This window comes from Xenopus tropicalis, chromosome 1, assembly GCF_000004195.4.
Source record: "Xenopus tropicalis strain Nigerian chromosome 1, UCB_Xtro_10.0, whole genome shotgun sequence".
Lineage (NCBI taxonomy): Eukaryota > Metazoa > Chordata > Amphibia > Anura > Pipidae > Xenopus > Xenopus tropicalis.
This window is the reverse complement of record NC_030677.2, coordinates 179,737,471-179,764,548: the sequence shown is the minus strand read 5'-3', so window position 1 is coordinate 179,764,548 and position 27,078 is coordinate 179,737,471. Positions and strand designations below refer to the sequence as shown.

The following is a 27,078-nucleotide window of genomic DNA, read 5'->3' as shown; positions in this document are numbered from 1 at the left end:
TACTGAATTTTTTCCAATTGCTTTTATTGTAAAGTTTACTTTTACCATTTCCGATTTTGAAAATTAATTGGCTTTAAATTCCCTCTGCTTTTCTATAGAAGCAGGTCAATGAGCTAGGTTGCCAACTTTATAAAGCAGAGGTTCCCAGACTTTATCGGTGATGCCTTTTCTTAGTAGTAATGTCAGAGCTCTCATTTAGTTTCCATAGATAATATAACTGGTAGATCACAATTAGTGGTGCTGAAACTGCTGCTGTTTAGTAATGAACCCAATGATAGCACTTCAGAAAGTTGGCAACCATCCTGTACTGAGCTGAAACATTAAACTTAGGAAGAAAAAGTAATTGGAAATAAAAATCTCTCTCCAGTGTACTAAGATTTTTTTTTTAAACAAATTCTTAGTACACTAGAGATGTAGTAGCTACAAGGATGCAGTTTCGGATGGCAGTAAAATGGCATCCTACAAAGACAATCTGCAATAATAGCATTTAATTGGTAGCTGCATCCAAAATATTTAGGATCTACTAAACTTGCTGCAATTAGTTTAGCCGAGTAAAGCTAAGTTCCAGTTTGAATGAGGGCTTACAGGAGAATTTGAGCCCTAAAAAAAAAACCAAAAAAAAAAAAACCCAGTAGTTTGCATACAGAATACACTGTACCAGCCCAGAAGTTAAGCAGCACTATACCAAAAATCATCAATGCTTTCAAAGTTGTCCACAACAGCTCCCCATCTTGAACCTTGGTAGACCATTTTGAGTGCCAGTTAGCACTGAGCATGCCCAGTTTGCTCTAGGCTGCTATAAAAAAAAACTACATTTATTGGTAATGATGCTACATCTGTTATAAAAGCCAACGTTTAAGTTCATCTTTGACCCAAACATAAAAAGCTGTATAATAAAAAGCCTTTTTCAAATTAAAAACACAAACCCCAACTAATTTGTTATTAAAAGTCACACCTGTTATAAAAGGTATTTAAAAATCTCAGCCTGCCTCGCAATTACTTTAGCTTTTGATTCTGCTCTTCCTAGAGGTCATTGCACTCAACTCATACACCTTACTCATGGGCAATAGGTCCCCCATAAAGAAGATTTTGGGATGATGCAAGACTAACACTGTCTACAAAATGGCGCATAAGTGTGCACACCCTTAAAGTATTAGTTCTGAAAATGAGGATTTCATATTCTTCTTGCAGGTTTTTATCACTGGTGCTTTTTATATTAGGCTGTTTTAATAAATTACTTGGCATTCATTGTTTTAGTGGTTTTAAAAACGATCAAAAATCAGATAGTTGATTGGGCCTCTTAAAGTGTCAGATGTCTGGAGTGGAGTTATGAGTATAAGCATACGCAATATCTTTTTCTTATGGAATATAGAAAAATCTGTTAATATATGTTTCAAATGTTTGCAAACATTCCTGCTACAAAGAAAGAGATGTTAATTGCTCATACAATAAAAAATGTGAAACTTAAATAATAAAATAGAGTGTTACAAACACCCATTGCCAATGGTCTAATTTTTCCATTTCAAAACATATATTATAATTTATTATATAATTTATTATATATTATATGCATCTTTAAACACTAGATTCTAAGAACGTGATTATTTGGAGTGATTTAATCATTTCAATCTATTTCAAGAAATATTCAACATATCTTCAGATTAAAAAAACCTGCAAAATGCGGGTCAACACAAGCACCAACACCAGTAAAGTGTTTATATGGTAATTGCAGTAATAAGTGAATAAAACCAGGATTATTGGATATATATTGGCCAAAGTACCTAACGGAAGGCTGCCAGTTAGGCACATAAAAAAAAAAAAAAAAAAGTCACAAGATATCACGCAATTGTTCTGAAACATTCAACCATAGCTTTGTTTACTGTAATATACAGTAGTGATACATTCTGTCCCATTGGACGTTCGCCATGAAAAAACTGACAGGTCCAACAGAAATAATAGTTTACTTCCAATTTTCCTTTTAAGTCCTAAATGTCTTTGTATGGCTCTTATTTTAGAAAGAAAAAAATTAAAAAAAAACAAAAAACCCTCATACATATATGGTTAAAAAAAAATCCACATTAGAATTGTCACCCATACGCGCTGAAGAAAATGTTCAATATGAGCGCAAGTCCAGTGCATTAGATGTGCGGCCTTGTTATAAAAAAGGCCTTTAACAATACTTGTCTCAAAAAAGAAAAAAAAATATATATATCACCAAAAAATAAGTTAAACCTTACTTCACATATGGCCTGTACACAATGCAAGGGAGGGGTGGGAAATAATCCTTGTAGGTTTTGCAGCTGTCCAATACCAGAGTTTGACAAATGTACAAAACAGCACATCACATTCTGTTGTACATTTGCATTAAATACTAAGTCACCTCTAAAGCAATGGATATTCTACTTACAGGACAGGGCACGATACAGTGCAGGTGCAGAGGTATTGCCATATTGCATTGAGCGATGAAAGTTTACAGAATGTTAAATACCTCTAAGAATATTATAGAATAGGGTGAACAGATCACTTGAAAATTACACGTCTAGAAAATCCAGTCAGTAGGGCTAAACTGACTGCAGATTAATTAAAATGCTATCAGTGCTGGAACCTGAATTTTCAAGTAATCTGGTCACCCTAAAAATGAATGTTGATTATGAAGAGGTTACATCAGACAGTTGATCAAAACAGAATGTATTTAACTGTCCTCCAAGTTGTCTGTCAAGCAGATGATAACCTCTCGTGTTACACAATTTTGTAATAAGCTTTAGAAGAAAACTAAAAGGGGAAAACAATGGATGGGTCCATGTTATTTACACTGTAACATAAAAAGGAGGTTGTATATAAGGATTTACATTTTTATATTAAACTTATAATTTGGTGATATTCCCCTAGAACAGATAAAAAAATGATATTTAGTTGGAGTGATCAGCAGTTAGTTTTCTTCCTCTGAGGTAACGAAAATTAAGTTCACAACAGTAATATTGTACAATATTTACCCTGAGAAGACAGAGAAAACATTGAAACAAGACATAATGCTGCTGATACGTTTAAGTTCAGACAAGCGTCCGTGCCATTGTAGCATCATGTCTAATTTTTGGTCCTTTCGCGTTTTAAGATCAAAATGTTTGTATCATGCCACAATCAGATACTGGTGATAGAATAACCCAAATAAGCTTGTAGAAAAAAGACAAGCTGCTATCCACCAAGTGAGAAATGATAGAAGTCCCCGTAAAAGTAGAGGAGTGAATATATTCTTTAATCCACCCAGTGCCATAGTAATTTGGGTAACTGTTTCTTTCATTTTTTCATTAGGACATGGCAACTCCGAAAAAGGTTGATTATTTGCTTGAGTAGCACCCACAGCCGAGTCCGAGTCGGTATAAATTCCCCAGGAATGATTGCCTGTACAATTTAAATGTTAAAGAAGTAAACACAAGAATCAATATTTGGCAAATACTTTAAATATATAAGCCTTAATGAGTCTGCATGCAATAAGTCTATATCGGTACATACATAGCACAAAAGACTCCACCCCTCCAGCATTAAGGCCAGTGGCATAGCGGGAATTTTTTACAACCGAGTAGAAACAGGCAATTCAAGAAATATGCTCTGCATGTGTCTGAAGGGTGCGAATCAGCCTTTTTCCGCTGGTGGATAAATGTCTGGTGTGCCATTGTCTTATGTGTATTTATTAGTGTGAATTGTATAGAAAGAACCCAGAGATGCCACTCCAACTGATGCACTACTTAAAAAAAAAAAAAAAAAAAAAGTTACACTTAAAAGTATTTCCCCTTGTAAGCAAGGAGAGGCATCGCAAAGCAAAACCTTTATGGCTGAATAAAAGAGTTAAGGTCGAGGTTGGTAATAAAAAACGTGCTTTTAAAGCATTCAAGTTAGCTGGGACAGCGGAAACTTTCATCAGGTACAAGGAAGCAAATAAAGCATGCAAAAAAGCTATCAGGCAAGCTAAAATAGAGATGGAAAGGGATATTGCAGCTAGGAGTAAAAAGAATCCAAAATTATTTTTTAATTATGTGAATAGTAAAAAAATGAAGCAAGAAGGGGTGGGAACTTTATTATCACGGGGGGGTACGTTGGTTGATGAGAACGGGGAAAAAGCAGAAATTTTGAACTCTTATTTTTCATCTGTCTATACATCTGAGGAGCCAGATAATGAAGGCATCCCTTAATATACCCAGTGCTAGTAATTTAGCTACTGACGCGTGGGTCACTCAGGAGGAAATTCAAAAGAGACTTGAACATGTAAAGGTAAACAAAGGTCCAGGACCGGATGGGATTCATCCCAGGGTATTAAATGAGCTGAGCGCTGTGATTGCCAAGCCTCTTCACATAATTTTTCAGGATTCGTTGAGGTTTGGCATGGTGCCGAGAGACTGGCGGATTGCTAATGTGGTGCCGTTATTTAAAAAGGGATCTCGTTCTCAGCCTGAAAACTATAGGCCTGTTAGTCTGACATCAGTAGTAGGAAAGCTTCTGGAAGGGGTAATAAGGGATAGGATAGTTGAATACATTGCAGTTCACAATACTATTAGTTTGTGCCAGCATGGTTTTATGCGTAACAGATCTTGCCAGACTAATTTAGTTGCCTTTTATGAGGAGGTGAGCAGGAACCTTGATGCTGGAATGGCAGTTGATGTCATCTACTTAGATTTTGCTAAAGCGTTTGATACAGTACCTCACAGAAGGTTAATGATCAAATTGAGCAATATTGGCCTAGAACATAATATTTGTAATTGGATAGAAAACTGGCTGAAGGATAGAGTACAAAGAGTGGTGGTAAATGGAACATTTTCTAATTGGGCCAGTGTGGTTAGTGGAGTACCGCAGGGGTCAGTCCTTGGTCCTTTGCTTTTTAACTTGTTTATGAATGACCTGGAGGTGGGCATAGAGAGTACTGTTTCTATTTTTGCTGATGACACTAAATTGTGCAAAACTATAAGTTCCATGCAGGATGCTGCCGCTTTGCAGAGCGATTTGACAAAATTGGAAAACTGGGCAGCAAACTGGAAAATGAGGTTCAATGTTGACAAGTGCAAAGTTATGCACTTTGGTAGGAATAATATAAACGCAAACTATCTACTGAATGGTAGTGTGTTGGGGGTATCCTTAATGGAGAAGGATCTAGGGGTTTTTGTAGATCACAAGTTGTCTAATTCCAGGCAGTGTCATTCTGTGGCTACTACAGCAAATAAAGTGCTGTCTTGTATAAAAAAGGGCATTGACTCAAGGGATGAGGACATATTTTTGCCGCTTTATAGGTCCCTGGTAAGGCCTCACCTTGAGTATGCGGTGCAGTTTTGGGCTCCAGTCCTTAAGAAGGATATTAATGAGCTGGAGAGAGTGCAGAGACGTGCAACTAAACTGGTAAAGGGGATGGAAGATTTAAGCTATGAGGTTAGACTGTCGAGGTTGGGGTTGTTTTCTCTGGAAAAGAGGCGCTTGCGAGGGGACATGATTACTCTGTACAAGTACATTAGAGGGGATTATAGGCAGTTGGGGGATGTTCTTTTTTCCCATAAAAACAATCAGCGCACCAGAGGTCATCCCTATAGATTAGAGGAACAGAGCTTCCATTTGAAGCAGCGTAGGTGGTTTTTCACGGTGAGGGCAGTGAGGCTGTGGAATGCCCTTCCTAGTGTTGTGGTAATGGCAGACTCTGTTAATGCCTTTAAGAGGGGCCTGGATGAGTTTTTGAACAAGCAGAATATCCAAGGCTATTGTGATACTAATATCTACAGTTAGTATTACTGGTTGTATATATATAGTTTATGTATGTGAGTGTATAGATTGGTTAGTATAGGTTGTGTGCTGGGTTTACTCGGATGGGTTGAACTTGATGGACAATGGTCTTTTTTCAACCCTATGTAACTATGTAACTATCCTTCAGGACTGGATATTTTATAATGGCCACTATATGGAACTAAAAAAGGACGAAAAAATTTAACTTCAGTTCACTGGTCTGTTTTCCAAAAGCAAATCTAAAAAGCAATCTGATTTATAACCTCAATTTGCATAACCCTTCAAAAATGCATACAATGGCATTTTTGAATCATTCCCCATTATTGTCTATCGCAGGGTATTTTCTGGCATATTGTAAGCGCGACCAAATGCAAGCTACAAATTGTGTATCATTGGCCTAAAGGTTATTAGACTAGGAACTAATTTTTAGTATTACACTACCCCCCCCAATCTTTATCAGAAATTTAGTTTGATATAGTAATGTGTACATTTAGATCCCCCAAATGCCTTGCTCAAGTCATGCCCCCTCCAGTGATCAAAAATTTTTCTCTAGTAACTAGGGACAATGTACAGCCCTCTGTGAATCTTAAAAAGATAAACATTTTTTATATATATTATATTATATAAAGATATATAAGAAAGAAAGATATAAGAGATATAAACAATAAATGGTACACATTACTATATCAAACTAAAATTCTGATAAAGATCAGGAAAGAATAAAAAAAAAATCCAGAACATCTTGTCCGAAGTGGCAAAAAAGCACTGGTTTAACGCATTTGTTTCTGCAAGTCGGCACATAGAAGTATTCATAAAAATTACATACCTAATGTCTTCAGAAGAAATGTAGTGTGAAGAAGCATGACAAGAGGTGCCATATACTGCAATGCGATGACACAAAGATAATAAAATACTCGAGCAACCTAAAAACCAGGGAGGAAAAAAAAAAAAAAAAGACAAAAACTTAGGACTAACTTAGTATACCAATAAATATTACTGAACTGGAGAAACTGACCTTGGAAACTTAGAAACTGGACTTCAGTCCTATATTCATAAGCTTGTAAGCTGAACAGAACTTGTAGCCAAATAGGACAAGGTTGGACCACAAGAGTTTTATAAAATTAATTAAATATCTGCTATATACACCAAAATCATAGTACAAGACCCATATGTAATAAAGTTAGATGTTAGTTTGCCTACCCAGATAGTGGACCAAATCAGGTAATAGGCAATAATTTGGCTTTATCACCAGTGAGAGTATTGTATGGGGGCCTACGGAGCAGAAATAAGATGCTGACCTTGACAGGAGTGGCCAAATTTGCAGGATATATCTGTCTGTGTATTGCCAACCTTGCTGTTACTTTTCCCACCAGTGGGCTTAAAAGGCAATGAATGAATTGCTAAACTCCTGTGTGACATAATATATATAAGCCCTGCACAGAATTTAAATATGTTACCATTTTCTGCAGTTCCATAGTACTTATTCTTCCAGCTTCCTTCTTCATTTGATTTACACATTTCTGTGCTAAATTTAAATATGCTTGCAAATGATATCTCATCATTGCGAGTCTTAAAACACACAGAACGATGATGACCCAAAGACGAATAGTATCAAAGGAATCTTCTGTCATTCTGTGATTTAAAAATAAGGGGGTTAAGGCAGGTATCAATATTAAAAAGGGTATAGATTTACAGGAACAGAAAGTAATTCTGTAAACACAAGTAAGGCTAAATTAAAGGCATAGTGTGATGTTCCAGGTTTTAACAAGAACACATTACTTTGCCTACATAAACCCTAGTTCTGCTATTCTTTCCTACTGAAAATGCCCCCCTGCTTCCCCTAGTTCACCCCTTGTTTACCTGTGTTAGCCACCGGAATGGCCTTAAGTTAAACAGCTTCATGAGTGGTGGCACAATTGGGGGCAGGACAAGTCTGATAGGCTGAAGGACAAATGTAAAAAGTGCCACAGCCTATGAGAACATTGGCCCACCACCACAGCATGACATAAACCAGGAAGCTGCTCAACTTTAAGCTGTGCTGGAGACAGACGCAGGTAGTAAAGGGTGAGGCAGGGGACACATCCATAAGAAAAGCAGAGCTTTGTGGAGCCCTATTTATAGGCAACACTGTTATACTCTAGAGTGGACCAAAAAACACATTTTCAAACAGATAACGCAATAAATTGCTTCTGCCTACTTACAAAGGCACGCTTTCCTTGCCTAGAGGTGGATTCAGAATGTAGTCCTTGGTGATGGGCTTTACCCAAAGTAACACCATTAACAGTGGTGCCAAAAAGTTTATATGAAGGAAAAACCTGAACAGAAGGAAAAAAGCAAATTAGCAATTATACATAATGTGTATCTTCATCTAAGCTTTTATTGGCCGCTACTTGAAAAACATAAATAAATAAAAAGAGCCCGCTGTGGCTAAAAAGAGAGTTTTAGATAACATACTTATCTGTTAATATATTTAAGCAAGGTCAAATTGTTATAATTGACAAAGCAAATTCAATCATTAGTTTGCATGAGAAAAGTGCTGGAAATATCCACTGTTTCAAAAATTTTATAAACTTCATTGATGATTTTCAATAACCACCCGAAATGTAATAAAACATAGCAAAAAAATAAATTAACCAGTGATAACTGGTTAGAATTTATGGGGCAAATGTGCCCAAAAATGTAATATCTGTCACTAATCTGTGTATAATTTGGTATACAGCAATGCAAATGATCAACAGGTTAATATTTCAACTGTGTTATACTATTGCATACCGTGTTTTCAAGATTGTGAAGATAGTGAAATAAAAATGCATATTTGGAAATATTGGAATAAAGCTAGATTTATAGTACAGAAGCTCTTTTCTTCTTTCATTGATATCCATGTTCTAGAACATTTGTGGGCTGATCAGTTGGATACCTCCAGACAACCCTGTAAGGGAGATTTCAGTGCAGCCAAAAGCGACATAAATTGGCCGTGCTAATTTACACACTAAAGCCTAAAACTTCAGAACTTAGTTCTTGCATAGCTGTAACGTATACGCCATGCATTTCTTTGCTGGAAAGTTTAAAACAGCCTGAATAGATTCCCTTGGTTAGGCAGAATGGCTACCTATGTCTTTGAGCCTCAAGTTAGACAGCAGAAGTAGGATATCACCACATATATGCAAATAAAAAAAAAACGTAATCATTTCCAGTCTTACTGTGTGAGTTTTTCTGTTGTTTGGTTTAGGGCATCCAGATGCATCTGTGCAACCCGCAAACCAGGGAATGTAAGGAAAGCTCCAATGAGTGAACACAGCATGGCAAGGAATAATTTGAAAGTAAGTTTTGACACTGGACCTCTACACAGAAAACATATAAACATCGTTTAGAGAGGTTTGTAGCAATGAAATAACATTTATAAATAAATGCTAAAACCAGATATTTTCTAGACTAGGGCCTAAATTTGTATGGTACTAAATACATTTATTTACTTGTCACTAAAAATTAATAATAAAAATCTTTAGGAAAAAGAAAATATTTGTCTCAACGGGCTTATCATTTAGCTGCAAATGAGGAGAAATCATGAAGATAGGAATGTTTGGCTAAGGCCCACTGGGAAATTATCACTTCCATGGCCTGATGTGCTTAACTGCAGACAGTATTTTCCCCTCAGACAGTTGAATACCAGATAAGGAGAGGTAAGGCCATTTGCTTGGCCCCATAAATGGGCATATAAACTGAAGACACTTTGACCACTGGCAGCTGGCAATATGGGCCCATGTATGGCCTGCTTAACCAAGGTACAAATACGGGATCTATTATCTAAAATGCTTGGGTACAGAGTTCTTCTGGATAAGGGGGTATTTGCATAATTTGGATCTCTAACTTAAGTCTATTAAAAGGATTGTTTAGCCGCCAATATGGATTCATGCAAATTAGTAAAAAAAAGTACCTCGTACTTGATACTATTACAAAGAAAAAGGAAATTATTGTAAAAAAATTAATTATTTGCTTAAAATAGACTATGGATGATAGCTCAATTACAGGAAGGCTATCTGGCTAGTGTGTTTCCTCTAAAGGGATTCCACACCTGCAGTTCAAAACTGGCAGTAGGAGGAAAAACATAAATCTGTTGATAAGTGCAAAAGCAGTTGAAAGGCTTCGGCACTGAAAAGCAAAGACTGTTGGTGAAGAGAATAAGTAACAAGTCAACTACCAATACATTTATTGCTGAAGGAAATGAAAAACTTACTGGGATTCAAGTCCTTGTTTTTCAAGAAATTGCACAGCACTTTCAGAAAAGTTTGAAAAACCTACAGAAATACATATTTTTATTAAAAGAGAACATTATAAGTAAATAAATATTCTTTATAAGTATAAATAAACACAGCATGGGCAGCCTGTAATCACAAACGCCTTATTATTAAGCTGCAATACTTTGGACTTCTTATTTTTATTGCCATGTCACGGTTTTACGAAAACTTTCACATTTGTGACAGCAAAAATCTTTAATTTAAAGCAGCAGTTCTCAACCTGGGGGTCGAATGACCCTTTCACAGGGGTCGCGACAGTCCCGGTTTTTACAGCGCATCCCGCTGTCCCGGATTGTTCAATGAATGTCCCGCATTAAGGAAATGCAGAACATTCATTAAACAATCCAGGCCAGCGGGACGCGCTGGCTGCAGCCTGCCTACCGCTCCGGCTCCTTCTTCTTGGGCTCCCGCTCCTTATTCGGCTCCTCGTACGGCGGCGACAGGTCCTTTTATAAGGTTGCGCCTGTGGGTGTGACGTCACACGTACGCACGGGCGCAACCTTATAAAAGGCCCTGTCGCCGCCGTACGAGGAGCCGAATAAGGAGCGGGAGCCCAAGAATTCTATGGGGCAATTTTCTATTGCAGGTACTCTCTATGGGGGCAATTGGGGGGCTCTGTGTATGGGGGGGTACTGTGTATGGGGGGGCACTGTGTATGGGGGGACACTAAGGGGGGCTCTGTGTATGGGGGGGGCTCTGTGTATGGGGGGGCACTCTGTATGGGGGGGGCACTGTGTATGGGGGGGGCACTGTGTATGGGGGGGGCACTGTGTATGGGGGGGGCACTGTGTATGGGGGGGGCACTGTGTATGGGGGGGGCACTGTGTATGGGGGGGGGCACTGTGTATGGGGGGGGCACTGTGTATGGGGGGGGCACTGTGTATGGGGGGGGCACTGTGTATGGAGGGCTACTGTGTATGGGGGCATTGTGTATGGAGGGTACTTTCTATGGGGGCTACTGTCTGTGGGGCAATTGAGGGCATGGTCTATGGGGGGGTACTGTTTATGTGGGCAAATGAGGCACTGTGTATGGGGGGCACTGTATGGGGGTGCTGTCTATTGGGCCATCGTGGGTACTATTTTAAAAATGGGGTGTGGCAATTGGGGCGTGGCCACAAAGTGGGCGTGGTCAAAAAATTGTTGTTAGCATTTATGAATTGTGTCAGTTTAATTGCTTAATTTAAAAAGTGTCAAACTATGCTAATCTCTTTCAAGTTTCAACATTTGATCATTTTATTTTTGTGGATCTTTATACTGAGTGAAACTGCACTAAGTTATATTTAACTAGCTTAATGTTACAAAAGACTTGTAAATGGAAAAACAGTTAAAAAAAATATATCCTTAGTCCAACAAAAATTACAGCTGTACATATATTACCTTTCTATATGTCTCAGGCTCATCCCTATATCTATCAGCTTTGGCATGCTAAATGTATCTCATTACTGAAGTGACCATGAATAAATACAATTTATAACACAATTATAAAATTGATATTGTTAAATTACCTGTTTCCAGACCAAATTCCAGGTAGTTTTCTGTAACTATAAGAATCGCCATTGCTTTCACAAAGAAAAAAAACCCAAATGTAACACAGACTGATCTTTCACCGCCATCTTCAACTTTAAAATAATGTGTTGTCAAAGAGAACAACACCTTGCTGATATTGAATGCAGTTAAGGCCGTAAGAAGGGAAAAAATTGGTAGAATATGGAAACTGGTCATTAAAAAAAAGCATATAAAAATAAATAATGACGTCCATTTATTACATACTAAAAGCCGCTCATCCCAATTAACTAAACCATATTATGTCTTCATATTTTCTCCAATATCAATAGCCCTGTATATCTTGAATACAATAGTAGATAGCCCCTATGTAACACAAGGATTTGTATAACATTGGTTGTATATAACCAAGCAACTATACGTACATTCTGCACTAGGAAAAATCTAAGGGCAAAAAAAACGTTTTTTTTGGCACATGCAGACTCAAATAACTGATCAATATTTATTCGCCATAACAGATATCCGTCAATAATATAATTACATAACCATTAGTCTTTATAACAATCATGTCTCACAGTGTATGGCCAGTTTAAGGCCTTCTCTGCTCTCAATACAACTCCCCACCTACACACACAAAATGCTTAGTGCTTATTTTTAAACTATTTTTTTTTTTTAAGAAGGATACATTGCAAATGCTAGTACAAGCATACACCATACAATGCTGATATTCATCTCCTGGGTTGGAACCACCAAGCTGTAGTAGGCTTCTGTTACTAGGTAAACCACAGTAGCTGCAACCGTAAAGTCAACCAACCATTGATATTCAGGAAAATAATGAAGAGCTGGGGAAAAACACTTCCTTATTAGATACCATATATCAGACGTTTTGATAAATCCGTAAAAAACAATTCCTTGTACATAAATTTTCAAGCCATACCTAAAGTGTCCACTTCAGTAACTGGTTTTGTTTCCAAGTGAAGATCAATATCCTTGGGAATGGTAAGTGGTTTATTATCAATGTGACCATTATATCGTCTGCCAAAATACAAATGAGTCAATTTCAAATCTTATTAAAGCCTCGTAAAATAGGATTTCTAAATTTAAGCATGCAATAGGAAATGGGATGTGTATTTCTATACACTCTGGCACCATTCACTCAAACAGATAGTTACGAAAAAGCATGTGTTTTTTACCTAAGGAGTCTGTTGCCTACCACTGCCTATAGGAAATAAAAGCAGCAGTCTTCAAAGACCCTTAGAAACAGGGGCTTCACTAATCAATATGCATAGGCATCAAATAATGCACAACAGACTGCTCACATAATGTAGGCTGCAGGCCCAGAAGGCCTAAAAAATATCTGTCAAACAATTTTGATATAGTAATTTATCCTTTATGTTGCTGGACTAGAGCTCACAGCATGATTCAATGCTTACTATTTTTTTTAATGTGCTTGAGTTATGTTCAGGCAATATTAGGGTAGAGCAACACTATTATAGAAGATTTACATTGCCTTAAATTGTTTCCAAATAAGACAAGCTGGGTAGCAACTCCATTCTCCGTTAAAATCAATTAATGTACTAATTAATGTACTGAGGTATCAGGGTCACTCACGTGAAAAATCCTTTTAAGTAACCATGACACCATAAATATGCATAAAAAATGTACCAATATGTAAAACATTTCCTGGTAATTGCCTCCAAGAGCTAAACTACACAGAGATTTTCTAGGATGGTCAGATTAACAGATTGTATCCTAAAAGTCGGATATAGTTGCTTGGGTCACAATATATTAGGACTACTAAAAATTGGATATGTAGACTACATGGATGATTTACCATCAGACAAACCTGCTGGAAAGGAAAGCTGCATGCTGGCATCTAACAAAATAAAATCCGATGGTGTCTGAAAGACTTTTTCTCATTGAAATACATTGACTGTCAGATTTAGATCCATTAACAAAACCCGCTATTCGACTTGTACTGTTGCATGAAAACATTTTGTGGGTCAGACGTTAATTGATCAAAATCTCCCATGTAATTTAGCCCTAAGAGCAATTACCATGGAAAGCCAATCCCATGGAAAGATCCCTTATCACCAAGTTACGATTCTGAATAAAAAAAATCCCATACCTGTACTGCACTTTATTATAGCTATCAAAAAGCGACATGACCATAATTGCCTGTGATCAAATGATTTTATACTACTTGAGCAATGTGCATGCATGACTTTACCAGAAAGTATTAAAATCAAAGCAATTTTTTGCATTTCCAGTAATGGCTAAACGGCAAAAGTGACATTTTTAATCTTAAACAACCCTTTCCATGCTAACAAAATACAATATTATGTCTTTAGCAAGAACAATAAGAGCATCAGCTGTTAAGAATCTCTGTTTCTGTTGTGTGCAGGCCAATCTGGCACAATGAAGCACTTCATTTGAAGGAATGGATTCACACCTTTTGCACCAGGAATGACATTAGGAACATTTCATAATGGGTAAAACATGTAGAGAACAGTACCAATATTTTGCACTTTGCACATGGTGCACAAATTAATTATTATTAATTATTAAATTTCAATATTTAATAAGGGCAAGTACACTCCTTAGTTACTAAGTTTACTTTAAACAAAATGTATTTAAATTGATTAAATGGATAGCATTTCCACATACAGATGTGACACAGTTCATGTTCCTGAATAAGACTACATGCTTTCAATAACTGCAGCATCACTTTAATGTAAGTAGGCACTTACTAAGTAGGTAGTAAAAAAATCCACTTGTGATTTTACATTGCCATCTGCGATATTCCACACTAAATAATAAGCAGCAGTTTTAGATTTGTATGTGAATTTTATTGCCTGGATTCATAGTTACCTGTCTTTTTTGCTTTTTCCTTTTGGTTGTTGCTTCCCAGCAAGGGTCCGTAACTCATCTTCAGTTGGATGCTGGTACCAATACAAACTGCAAAACATAGTAAATCTACCTTAATTAAGTCCATAGGTGCCGTCAGATACATGTATCAATAGATGTTTCACCTTCATAAAGGGACCACTAATTTAGTAGAGAGCCTTGAATTTCATTTGACCCTGTTTATTTTCAGTGTAAGAACTAGAATCATTGTGTTCTACATAGCTTATGTAAATGTCGGCCCTATAGCCCAATTTCAGCTTAAATGTCTGCTCCTACACAGCATAATAACTGTAGCACTGCTTCTAAAGCAAAAACGCAATGTTTACCAGTGCAGGGCCGCAGTAGAATACAGTGTTTGTTTCTGGGGCTTTTATCCAGAAAACATGATATTCAGGAGCACTGTGAAACACACCAAATGCTTTTCTCAAAAATATTATATTTATATTATATTATAATATTTTTTTACTTGTTACTTCATTTCAGTACAACAATCCAAGTTGAGCTGGTTAATCCACCAAGCAGTATTATATTAAGAAATGTTGCACTTTTTTTGTAATCACTATAATAAATTAAAATAAGAAACAAAGAGTTTTAGTTACTGAGAATTCTTTGGTTTACAAGTAAACATTTGACAGCTAGTGTTCAAAAGCCTGAGTTCCAAAAAGACTGTTGAGCTGCAGTTTACCAAAATATGGTTCAGCGTTAATACCACTACAGTACACACAATCACACATGCAGTTTACTAAAAATAGGCATTTTTAAACACTAGTTGCTATGGTTACTACACGGTGTTAAGTTTTATAAATGGGCAACAATTTTATGAGCATTTGGACTATAGTTACAATTCTGCTGCACATTTCATAATCCTATTAAGACCAGATCAAATCACAAAGTTATGTACAGATTCATGTGTCGTGCATAAGGGCTTGGCTGATAGCACACAGCGACATGGAGGTGCCAGAAACATGCCACTGCTTCCCAACGCATCTATGGTGAGCCCCAAAATGATTACTAGATTCTGTAACATAGTTAAACTAACAATGTAACCTTTTAAAGGGATGAGAACTTTAATGTTGACTTTAATTTAGGACAACACTACTATGAATCCAACATTTTTTGTTTGGACTTCAGGGAGCAAATAGTCTGCTCTTTGACAATTATCTTGTTAAAGTTACATGTCATAAATTCATTACCTGCCATTACAGAGAAGCCAACGAGCAAAAGAATAGTGTGGTATGATCTTCTGTAGTAAACTGGCCATCACCATGGTAACAACCAGCTGTACCCCTATCACACCCTGCAAAGAAAAAAAATGCAGAAATGTTACCTTTATTTTTAGCAAAATTGAAACAAAAAAAAAAATCGTCCAGCCTTGTACTAGAGATGATATCAGAGGCTTGCTGAAAGAATCTGTGGCATTACTGCATTCCTCACATTCGTGCCTAACTAGGCAAGTCCCTGAATCTCTGACCTCAGAAAGCTAGCAGTATGGTGCAGGGCTGTGGCATAATTGAGGTATTCTATATAATTATTTATATGTAAATGCTCTCCATGCCATTGGTTATTTCCAAAGATAAGTGTTATTACTACAAAATGTAATGTGACTAAAACCCAAAGTGCTTTATTTGTACAAAAATGTCAAGTTTAAAAATTTAATTTTAGTAAAAGGAGACAATAGCAGTCATTTTATTTCCCCATTCACAGATATTGCAGAGAGAGGAGAGAGTGTGCTTGTGCACAGAGCTATTTCTGCTATTTAATTTTTCATTAATAACATTTCCAGTCAGACCGGATATTACTTTTGATGTACAAACCATGGTTAAGATCTCATTTGACCATACAGGTATGTGACCTGTTATCCAGAATTCTTTCTATAATTTGGTTTATTGCACCCTAACGTTACCAAAAATTTATTTAAAAATGAGTTAAACCCAATAGGTATTGTAGTATTAGTATAATAGTATTGAATTAACCCAATAGGATTGTTTTGCCTCCAATAGGGATTAATTATATCTTAGCTGGGAGCAAGTACATGGTACTGTACTATTTTATTATTACAAAGGAAAAGGAAATAATTAAAAAATATGTGAATTATTTGATTAAAATGGATTCTATGGGAGATGGCCTTCCCGTAATTCAGAGCTTTCTGGATGAACTGGTTTCCGGATCCCATACCTCTTAGCATTACCACCATCCTAAATAATATTGGGGCTAATCATGGAGAAAATTTCCACATACCTCTGCGCAGCCTCTTATTTACATAAATATAATCTACTTGTGAGGCTGAAAACCATTTGTCATGGCTAGAGTTTTCATTCATCTAAATGATAGGTGGCACAGAAAGATATGGATAGTTTCTCCACAAACATATTCCTGATACATAACTTTGAGAGAATTGGGCCACTGAACTGACACAGTAGATTCTATACCTCTGGCTTTCTCTTTTGATCTATCAAAGATCAAAGATGCAGCACAGAAAGAGTTAAGAGGTAAAATATAAAGGCCTTTACTAATAAATCATACAGACTCATATCTTTTCAAAGGTCATTTTTCAACAATAGTACACTATTAATTCTACATACTCTCATTTGGGCAGATAAATTATATTTTAAGAGTCTGGATGTAAAAAAGAAGCTTTATAAATCTTGTTCATATTTTAAATCTATTTTTTCATCCACAATATTCTTTTTTTAATCAATGATAGTGTATTTTCAGGAAATAAAACTTGCCACGTAAAACCTGAATTTTTATTTATTTAAAGGAGAAGGAAAGGTAAAAACTAAGTAAGCTTTATCAGAACTGTCTATGTAAATACAGCCATAAGCACTCACAGAAACGCTGCACTGAGTTCTCTGCCAAAAGAAACAGGATTTGTTGTCTTTGTTTTTCTGTGCTAGAGACACAAAGCTCTCTTCTCTCTCCTGCTCCCCCCTCCCTCAAGAACTCACTCCCCCCTTAGGAATGTGTGATCTAAGCCAATCAGCACGAAGCTTCCTCATAGTCTTACTAACTGCGCATGTACACTGGTCTTGGTGCAGGAGCGAGGCATTATGGGAACTTTCTTTACACCGCTCAACGTTTTTTTTTTCCAAATGAGACTTCTGATCATCTGAACGGAAGAAATATGGGAAGCCTTAAGGGCACTATTGAGAGAACTAAAGGTGTGCTTGCAGCTTGAGATTGACGCTTTATTAGCCTTTCCTTCTCCTTTAAAAAAAGGGTGCTAAAGCTAGTGTAGGTGCAGCACTACAGATATCAGCAGCTTGTTTCTCTGCATATGCATATAGTGTGGCTGCTGGATAGCAGATTTAAAGCATTAAGGCAGGCAAGTTTGCAGAAGGTCACTCATTAGCCAGCGACAGCCTCTGCAACAGCACAAAGGCAAATTATAAAAATAAAAGGTACAGGTATAGGAACTGTTATCTAGAATGTTTGGGACCTGGAGTTTTCCAGATAAGTTATTGTTATCTACAAAGATCTCTTAAGTCGGCTAATAGTAATGTAGACATTAAATAATAAGATTGTTTTAGCACCAATATGGATGTTTTGTTTTATTATTACAGATACATTTTCTTTTTTTTTTTTTTAAAGAAGAGAATTATTTGCTTGTACGGGTATGGGCTCTTTATCCGGAAACCAGTTTTACAGAAAGCTCCGAATTACGGAAAACCTGTCTCCCATAAACTCCATTTTAATCAAATAATTCAGATCTTTAAAATTGATTTCCTTTTCTCTGTAATAATAAAACAGTACCTTGTATTTGATCCCAACTAAGATATAATGAATCCTTATTGGATGCAAAACAATCCTATTGGGTTTAATTAATGTTTTTTTAGTAGACTTAAGGTATGGAGATTCAAAATACGGAAAGACCCCTTATCCGGCATACCCTTGCTCCCAAGCATTCTGGATAATGGGTCCTATACCTGTAATGGTCCCTATGGTAGATGGCAATCACATAAATTCTGCATTCTAAATAACGGGTTTCCAGATAAGAAATCTCATATCTGTACTAAGAATACAACCGAAATGTTAATGAATTTTATTTGACCAGACAGGTAATGCACGTTCAACTATAATCTTATAAAACATTATCCCATCAATGTTCCCTCCCCAATGTGTACAGGCAAGCACATAAATTGTGGTGCACACAAAGAATTTTGTTTGAAAACACTTTAAGTACTTATTCTTACCCACCCACCTCTCTGCACAACCAGTTTTTAAAAGCAGGCACGTGGTTTAAAAAGTGCACATAAAAGCTTATTTTTACACACACTGTCAAAAAAAAGAGAGAGAAAATTCCAGTTGATCTGACAGTGCATAGATATTGGCAGCCAAAGACCTGTTCCAATCGTTCGGAACAACCTTCTATGGCCACTCTATATGGCCCAAGGACCGATCAGTTGGACTGGGACCACGTGTATGGCCCCCTTAACACTTTCATTTTGTTTCTTTTTTTTTTGGTTATCCAGTAATTTGTTTGTTGGTGCCATTCTAAACACCTATACTTGCTGCTACACTGCATAAAACTTTTTTCCCCAGACTCGGCCATTACACAGTTAATTGGGTTTAAAAAAAAGACAAAAGTCCATAACTTGATTCCAGGTGTACTACTAGAGGACTACCACAAGCAGACAGTATAAGGCACTACTTGAACCTATATCTTGCATGAACATTTTTATCACAGGTTGCAAATATTATTGTTTAGCACCTAGGTTGATAAATAATCAATTCATCATAAAGCCTTCAAACAAGGCTTAAAAATATCCCTGACCACCTACAGAGGTTTCCAATGAATTCAGTTTCCCAAACTGCTCTGGTAACCATGTTTGGACTGAAAAGTGTTCATTCTGCACTTTTGTGTTTTTCCAATTGCTCATGGGGACCTTTCAGCCAGCCAGTTGAAAAGCTCTGAAGCACACAAAGCTGGTTTAATAAAAAATAAAAAAAAGGCCAATTGCATAAAAAAGAACTAAGAGTTTACAAAAGCAAGCTAAACCCCACAGGTAAAAGCAAGGTCAGCGAAGGGCAAGATAAAGAATAAAGGAGTGTCAGCCAAAGGCATAACTTAAATGTAAATATGATTATCATTAAGGTGACTTTCACTAGTACTCAGAGTTCCTACACTAGGGAAAAACACAGTTTTCCTGGTCTATCCACACATTAAATAATTATGAAAAAAACAATACTTATGTAGTTCACTTACATGCAGTATTTTCTATGCAGGCAGAGAATTGCCTTTCAATGCATGACTTGGTTCCCATTTACTTCACAAGAGCATTTTCAGATAGAAAAGTGCTCATATCTGCATTTTCAATGGATAGGAGGTGGTCTATGTAATAATTCTCAGTCAGTGGAAGGCCAATTTCAGTCAGCAGGAAACGCTCAATATCCCTATTTGACACCAGGCATTCGCATAAATGCTGACAGATGTATCCCATTCATGTATGTATGTATGTATATTTTATTTATATATACTTATAAATAAAAATATACTTATGCATGCAACAAAACAATTAATAGAACAAACAGGGGTTAAAGGTATATTAAAGATTACAACCAAGTGTCAAAGAGACAAGAGGAAGGACATCTCTGTGATAAAGAATACATCTGTGTAGGCAGATTTCCTATGTTCCCCTTTCAGTGGTCCATGAAGCAATTCATGTTACTCTTAATTCCAGTACCAATGGAGTTAAAGCTCTAAAGCAGGTCTTGTCACCTATGTACTGTATTATTGTTTAAAGCCCAGCTGCAGGCACCACCCCCTGACTTGGATGGATGCTGTTCTCAAGCTAACCTTGGTTCGGCCTTGAGGACTGTGCCACCTGATGTGGCATAAGAACAGTTCTTTGTTCTAATTGGTAACACCCATACTCATATATAATTATGTTGTATGCTACCATTTTACAGAGGCTAAAAATAATCACATATCTTTATATATACTATTGTCTTGTCAAACGTATTGGGAAAAATAGAAATGTTTACATTAGCTCTTTGTTACAGAAACACACCAAGAGGATACTATATAAACTTGTTATAAAGCTTGTGTTTGCATTGCTAGCTCGCACAACTGAAACTGTGGGTTCAAACCAACTTGGGTACTATTTAAAGTTCTCCTTGGTTGGAATTCCAGCTAGGGACCAACTTGAATGATTAAAAAAATAACTGATGTGCTGAAGAAAGCATAGTGAAATAATGTTTAGGTATGGACTTACCATCTCTTTTGCTGAAGCTTTTCTTTTGCCAACTGTAAAATGCTTTTTCTAATTTCATAAATATACTCTAGAAAACAAAACAGGCTTTAGGATGCAGTAAAGTACTTATAAGACTATTTGCAGGATGCATAAGTAGCCAAATCAAAAATTCAACACAACTAGACACTAGAAAGCTGTGTAGAATGAATGATGTAAAAAAAAGTGGTATGAAATACATGGCATATTTACAAGGTGTGCTGTTCTTTCACGTGACATAAAATATTAAGCGCCATGTAAAGCATTGCCATTGCACCAAATTTACACTGAAATCTATGCCATTTTACACCAACTGGTAAAGTCCATTGAAATTACTGGCCAAATCCAGGTACCAATGTAACAATCTGTTCACACTTGGCAAAAGTATTTATACAGCTTTATAAAAAAGCATGCTTTTACATTACAATGTGTCATTGCAGTGGTGATACTAATTGTATTTTATCCACCATGATTGTTAAGGGCTTATTCATTATTTTCCCGGACTTAAGTACAAGATCAATAAGGAAGTTATACTTCTAATAAGGTGGGCATTCAGTGCTGATAATGACATTGTCAGGATAACAAACATGTATCATAATAATGTGCAAAGTTACATGCAGCCTTCATATCATACATGTATCCCAATGTACAGGCTACAGAGATCCAGAACAATCAGTGTGAGTGTGAGTGAGTGTGTGTGTGAGTGTGTGTAAGGTGTACAGGGGCAAACATTCTCAGTGGGTGTGTGAGTGGGACAGGGATACAGCAGGCAGGGTGTGTAGTGCACAGATCTAAATGTATATAGAAAGGTATACCAGAGCTGTCAGCCTGTATATGTCAGTGGTGCAAATAAGAAAAAGCTCCATGTAACATACAGTTCTCCTTAGGAAACCAAGCCTGTGATGGTTTTAACACGTATGATTGTGAGTAAAGGATTTCCCATTATGTGTGAGAATATTTGCAGTAATTACACACCTGATACCCTTGGTCTCCGTGGAACTATCACATGGCATGTATAAGCCGCAATGCCCCTTATTCACAAGCTTTAGCGTGCTGCGTTACATATACTGCCATACATAAATACCCCAGTGACAACAGCCGAGCCTCCCTCACATCTGTGTCCCACACACCGCTCCCTCTACTTACCGGCACCCACAGCACTTCATAAACTGGAGGTCACGCAAGGACCTAATAACCCAGCAGTTGGGCTGGCTAACACCTGCCTGATATCAAGCGCCGCGCACCGCTTACAACATATACCTCGCCACAGGTTGATTTTTGTTTAAATTCCTTTTATCTTTCATTGCAATTTACTAATTAAGGAAGTGAAAGTTGAATGTTATTAATGTTTGTTTTGCGTCTTTACGGGTAGGCAATTGTCAAGACAGCCGCGGAGGATAAAGGACCCTGTCTTCACTGCGCAGTCTCACAGAATGTTCAGCTTGTGAGTGGAGGCGCAGTGACCGGCGGCTTTCTGTTTGTTTGGGTTAAGATGCTTTGGGTTGGTGGCATTTCTATGGCAGCTAAACTACTTTTTGCAGCTCGTTCCCAAGCATTTTGGCTACAAGGTGGTGTTCTGAGGTCCAGTTCAGTAAAAACTGAAACTTTTTTTTTTTTTTTTTTTTAAACAAAATAGTTTTCATCCGGTTTTTAATGAGAGCATGAATATGTCATTTGTAAAACGGTCAATAAACTATTGACCTTGAAGTATAAAGCCGCCATGTTGTAATGGATAGGTAGGGTCAGATTAAGTCTTGGGGCTTTAGTTTTAAAAGCAGTGGATGTTGATCTGTGGCTCTGTAGCATTCTCCCAAAGTTGTGCTTATATTCTGGGCAGCCATGTGCAGTAAGCAGTTGGAGATACCCTAGTAAGCAATTGCTCATGTGTGAGTATTGTCTATTGGCTTCATATAGGCAGGTGCCCTCTTCCGTGATGTTACTTCCAGGCATTAGCTGCGCCTGCTGCACAGATCCACCTATAAACCAGCATCAGAGGTTAACAGCTCTGTACAGAGCGATTACGTACGAGAAGTGGGATGATGAAGCTACATTATGGTAATGCAGTTGAAGCTGTAACGGTCTAGTAACCCATAGCAACCAGTAGATGCTTGCTGCGGATTAAATGCTGTGAATTGCCATGGAATGTGCTTTAAAAAGTTGTTTCAGAGTGATGTATTCAAAAATGTTCTCAAACCCACCATTCCCACCCATCTTTTCCACTTCCAGCTGCATGAATTCTCTGACTGAAGGGAGGCCAGCTGCACTTAGCACACTGCACTGTAGGATAGCAACCAATCAGCAGCTAGGTGGACCTGATGGAGAACTGATTCCTTTCTTTGCTTGTGTGACTGCAGGGTTGTGATTGGCATTCCCCTTCCTACTGTGCTTCTGGTCAGGATCTTTAGGACATACCCCCTCCTCATTTGAAACATCAACAGACCAGAGAGTATTTTTAGGGAGTTCCAAAAAAGGGGCCATTTTTAAAGACAATGATCATTTTTAGCCCAGACTGAAACTATGACCATGTATTATTCATTATTACCATTGTGAATTAATTTGTTTCTTATTTTACTAAGGGTAAAATAGGTTTTGTATAGACCTCTAAGATTTTGAGTTTCCATTAGGAAATTGGATTTCTATTGATCATAATAAAAACAAAATTTATACAGAGACTTTCAGAATCTAAATGATGAATCTCTATCCCTTACTATCTCTTTAGATAACGTGTTTTAATAGGACTCAAGAAATGGATCATTTTAGTGAAATGGTCAACACAGGCCAATATAGCAATCATCTGTTTGGAGACTGGGGGGGTCTGAAGGTAATGCGCTAATTAAACCTAGAGGAATGTGGAGTGTAGAGGAGTGAGCGGGTATATGAAATTTTCCAAATACTTTCTACATATCTAGAAGCCTTCTTTGGTTGAAAGAAGTTCTTTGTTGCCTATGTCATAATTATTTTCAGCTGAAGATGAGAAAAATACACATAAGGATGAATAGTAGCTGTTGGCCTTGCCTTTGTGAGAGAACTCGTAAGCATCTACCTCAACAGTGATTGAGTAACAAAAATGATGTGGTCCAGAATGGTAGCTGAAGTAAAGAGGACTTTAAGAGAGAAAATCCCCCCCCCCCCCTTGAGGGAACCAACCAGGAAGTTTACCTTTTTTTTTAGCAGGTTGAATGAAAGAAGAAGCTATTTTGGAAAAAGTTTTAGTGAAACATCTGTAGAAATTGGCAAAACCCAAAAATTGTTGGTCATCTTTCAGATTATTAGGGCAGGGCCACTTCAAAACATCTTAAACTTTCTCTGGATCCATCTTAATCCCAGATGATGAGTTGATATATCCCAGCAATTGAATTTAAGTACATTCAAAATGTGAATGTGAATTTTGTGTACAGATGATTTTCACATAACATTTTCAACAGTATTTCAACAGAACCTGAAAACAATTATTATATTAGAAGATTAGTATATCTTCTAGATAGGTCACAACAGATAAATCTGGAAATTCTGTCAATTAGTCAATGCGTGGTCTCAAAGTTCCATCTCTTTTTGCACACAAATTGGGAGGAGCAGCAGGATAGATTGATGTCCCAATAATGCTTTTTTTTAAAAAAAATTCTCATTTGATATATTTTCTCAAGGCATTCAATCCTTTCTTGAAGCATATGTTCCAGCACAACCGCTTGACTTTTTCAACACCATAAGATGAAACATCCCTTCAAAGTGGATGCCCTTGTGACTCCTTGAAGGATCTCCTAGTAAATAAAGCATTGGTGTCCTTTTATATTTATACATAGTTATCACATCCCCCTTTAAACAGTGTAAAAAATCCCAACTTAGTTAGTAAAAAGTCGTACTTTTCGCAACGACTGAAAATTTTGTTATTCATTCAAGCTTTGGTATCGTGACTATCTTTTGGCCAGGTTGGAGCTGCAGAAAGTTTTTCGCACCGTTTACAATCATTTGGATATGATAATTTTGTAACTTTCAGATCGTAACTATCATCGTATTTTTGTACGTCCAAAAAACAAATTTCTCTGACATTTTCAAACATCTGAAATTATCATGGTTACTCCGAATTTTTTCCAATCCTAATTTTAACAATTCTAAATTCGTGCTTTCATGAATGGGCCCCTAGATCTTCTATTCCTCTCTGCTCTGTTCCTTTTATTTGAACTTGTTTATTTCATTAATATCCTTTTTAAGCACTAGACTGAGAAACTGCAGTGTGGATTTTAACACAGGACACTTGTTGTCTTAATACAGGACACTTGTTTTCTAGCATTGCTTGCTAGAGCTAGTCCACAGGGTTCCTCTCTAACAAAGATTTGCCTAACTTAGTCCTGTTAAGGGTATGGGGAGCTTGCATATCTTGCATAATTGGAGGTGAATAATTTTACATTTATCATCACTGAATGCCATCTGCAGCCATGCCACCCGGATTGCCAGTTTGACCAGATCATACTGCAAGGATGACGTATTCCGGATGGAATGAATTCACTTGTATAGCTTTGTGTCACTGACCAACACAGATACTCTGTTCACAATGCACTCTATCAAGTCATTAATGAACAAATTTAGTAAAAGTGAATCTAATACAAGACCCTGTGGCACCCTACCAAGAACTTTAATTAGAGAATTAAAAATACATTAAAAACCTCATTATACCTTAAGCCAGGCAAGTTTTAATAGATGCTAACCAGTTAAAAGCACTGGTTATTGGTATTGAAATTGAGCCAGTAGGTGTCCAAACACAAACTGAGAGTGTAATATAAAACGCCAATGCTCTGCTTAGGCGTAGGTCATCTCTCATTGGTCATCATCTCATGCATACTGATGCACTGGACCTTTTTTCTGCCACAAAAAATTACACAGGCCCAATAGACCTTCAGAGGGTTTGAAACGTAGGCCAAAAACTTGTCACTAGACCGACACATATTCACAGTAACCATTTGCTGCAGAAAATTTTGAAACCATGGCACACACAGGCAGCATAGGGCAGGCAGAGTACTGCCTGTGTGTGCCATTCTCTGCCTCCCTACCCTGACTGTGTGTGCCATACTCTGCCTGCCCTATGCAGCTTGTGTGCCATACTCTGCCTCCCTACCCTGCCCGTGTGTCACATATTCTGCCTGTCCTATGCTGCCTGTGTGTGCCATACTCTGCCTGCCCTATGCTGCCTGTGTGTGCCATAATCTGCCTGCCCTACTCTGCCCTGCCTGTGTGTGTGCCATACTCTGCCTGCCCTATGCTGCCTGTGTGTGCCATACTTGCCTGCCCTATGCTACCTGTGTGTGCCATACTCTACCTGCCCTACTCTGCCCTGCCTGTGTGTGCCATACTCTGCCTGCCCTATGCTGCCTGTCTGTGATATACTATGCCTGCCACATGCTGCCTGTGTGTGTGCGCGCGCCATGCAAACTAAAAGTTTGCAAGTTTCTGTAAAAGTCAATAGGAGTCCTAAGTAAGGTCAAGAATAGTTTCAATTCAAGATATTCAAGCTTTTTTTGAGTTTATAAACTCGAAAATTCGAGGTATTCAAGTTTTTTTAATCTAATCTTTTTAAGTTTTCCTTAGTAAAAAATAAGGTTTTGATGAATAAGTATTTGATAAGTGAGTTTATTGGATTTAGAACAACAAACTCGAATTCACAAACAAGAAAACTGATAAATAAGCGCACTTTTGTTGCTCTTATGCTACATAGCGAGGCGCCATGAATCCATTATAGACATACCTCAAGTATGAAACAATAGGCACAGTAAAGCATTCTCTTTAATTATAGGGCGTTTATGTAAATGTTTAACCCTTAAAATGGAATTTTTTGATAGCTAATGTACAATAGTTTTTTTAATCTTGTTTTTCTAAGTTTTTTTAAAACTTATTTTAACTACTAATAATACTGTGTTCTGTTCTGGTGCATTACGTCCTGACCAGGCCATAGCTCCAGGGTTCCCTTTGTGCCCAGCATCAATTGGCGCAGCACACTTGTACCTGAAGAATTGTCCACAGACTTCACTCACCCACTGAACTCTGGAAGTGACGCCAGGCAGACTTCAATGCAGTCCTATTTGCAATGAAATGCGAGCACAGTTTTGGTAATTTATGTAACATCAGACGCAGGGACATTGCCAACTTGAAACTGCAATTACTGCAATACATACATGTGCCCTAAAATGTATTCATCAGAATTGAAACATGGATTATTTCTACATGGGACACTTAAAATCCAGGCTTTAGATGAAGTGCAATAAGATCAGCCATGTTTTATCTGTTATCTAAACAAAGCCCCACCCAGTCTATGATATACAAACCATAGATACATATTTATCAGGTGCCTTAAAAATTCTAAAGCGGAAACAAATGGTATTTTTAAATATGAAAAT

At 37.3% G+C, this 27,078-nt stretch overlaps 1 protein-coding gene across 2 annotated transcripts; it reads right to left on the bottom strand.

The window, feature by feature from the left end:
• Positions 1 to 1,846: 1,846 nt before the first annotated feature.
• Positions 1,847 to 21,929, bottom strand: tmem161b (transmembrane protein 161B). Of its 2 annotated transcripts, none has more exons than XM_004910454.4 (13): positions 21,839 to 21,929; positions 20,678 to 20,744; positions 15,656 to 15,759; positions 14,427 to 14,513; positions 12,493 to 12,590; positions 12,241 to 12,397; positions 11,558 to 11,709; positions 9,992 to 10,052; positions 8,958 to 9,098; positions 7,959 to 8,072; positions 7,215 to 7,389; positions 6,584 to 6,680; positions 1,847 to 3,399 (listed from the first exon to the last, which is right to left on the bottom strand). In XM_004910454.4, exons 2-13 carry the CDS (start codon positions 20,678 to 20,680, stop codon positions 3,128 to 3,130), a joined length of 1,461 nt encoding a protein of 486 aa, XP_004910511.1. In that variant the 5' UTR covers positions 20,681 to 20,744; positions 21,839 to 21,929; the 3' UTR covers positions 1,847 to 3,127. The 2 variants fall into 2 exon arrangements, with proteins under 2 accessions (XP_004910511.1, XP_002933969.1); XM_002933923.5 differs by lacking the exon at positions 21,839 to 21,929 and adding an exon at positions 21,668 to 21,832.
• Positions 21,930 to 27,078: the final 5,149 nt, after the last annotated feature.

Coding starts and splice junctions, on each gene's coding strand:
- tmem161b (XM_004910454.4), bottom strand. Junction 14,514..15,655: donor TGGCTTCTCTGTAATGGCAG/GTAATGAATTTA, acceptor TATGTTTTGCAG/TTTGTATTGGTACCAGCATC. Junction 7,390..7,958: donor GGCAAGGAAAGCGTGCCTTT/GTAAGTAGGCAG, acceptor TTTAAATCACAG/AATGACAGAAGATTCCTTTG.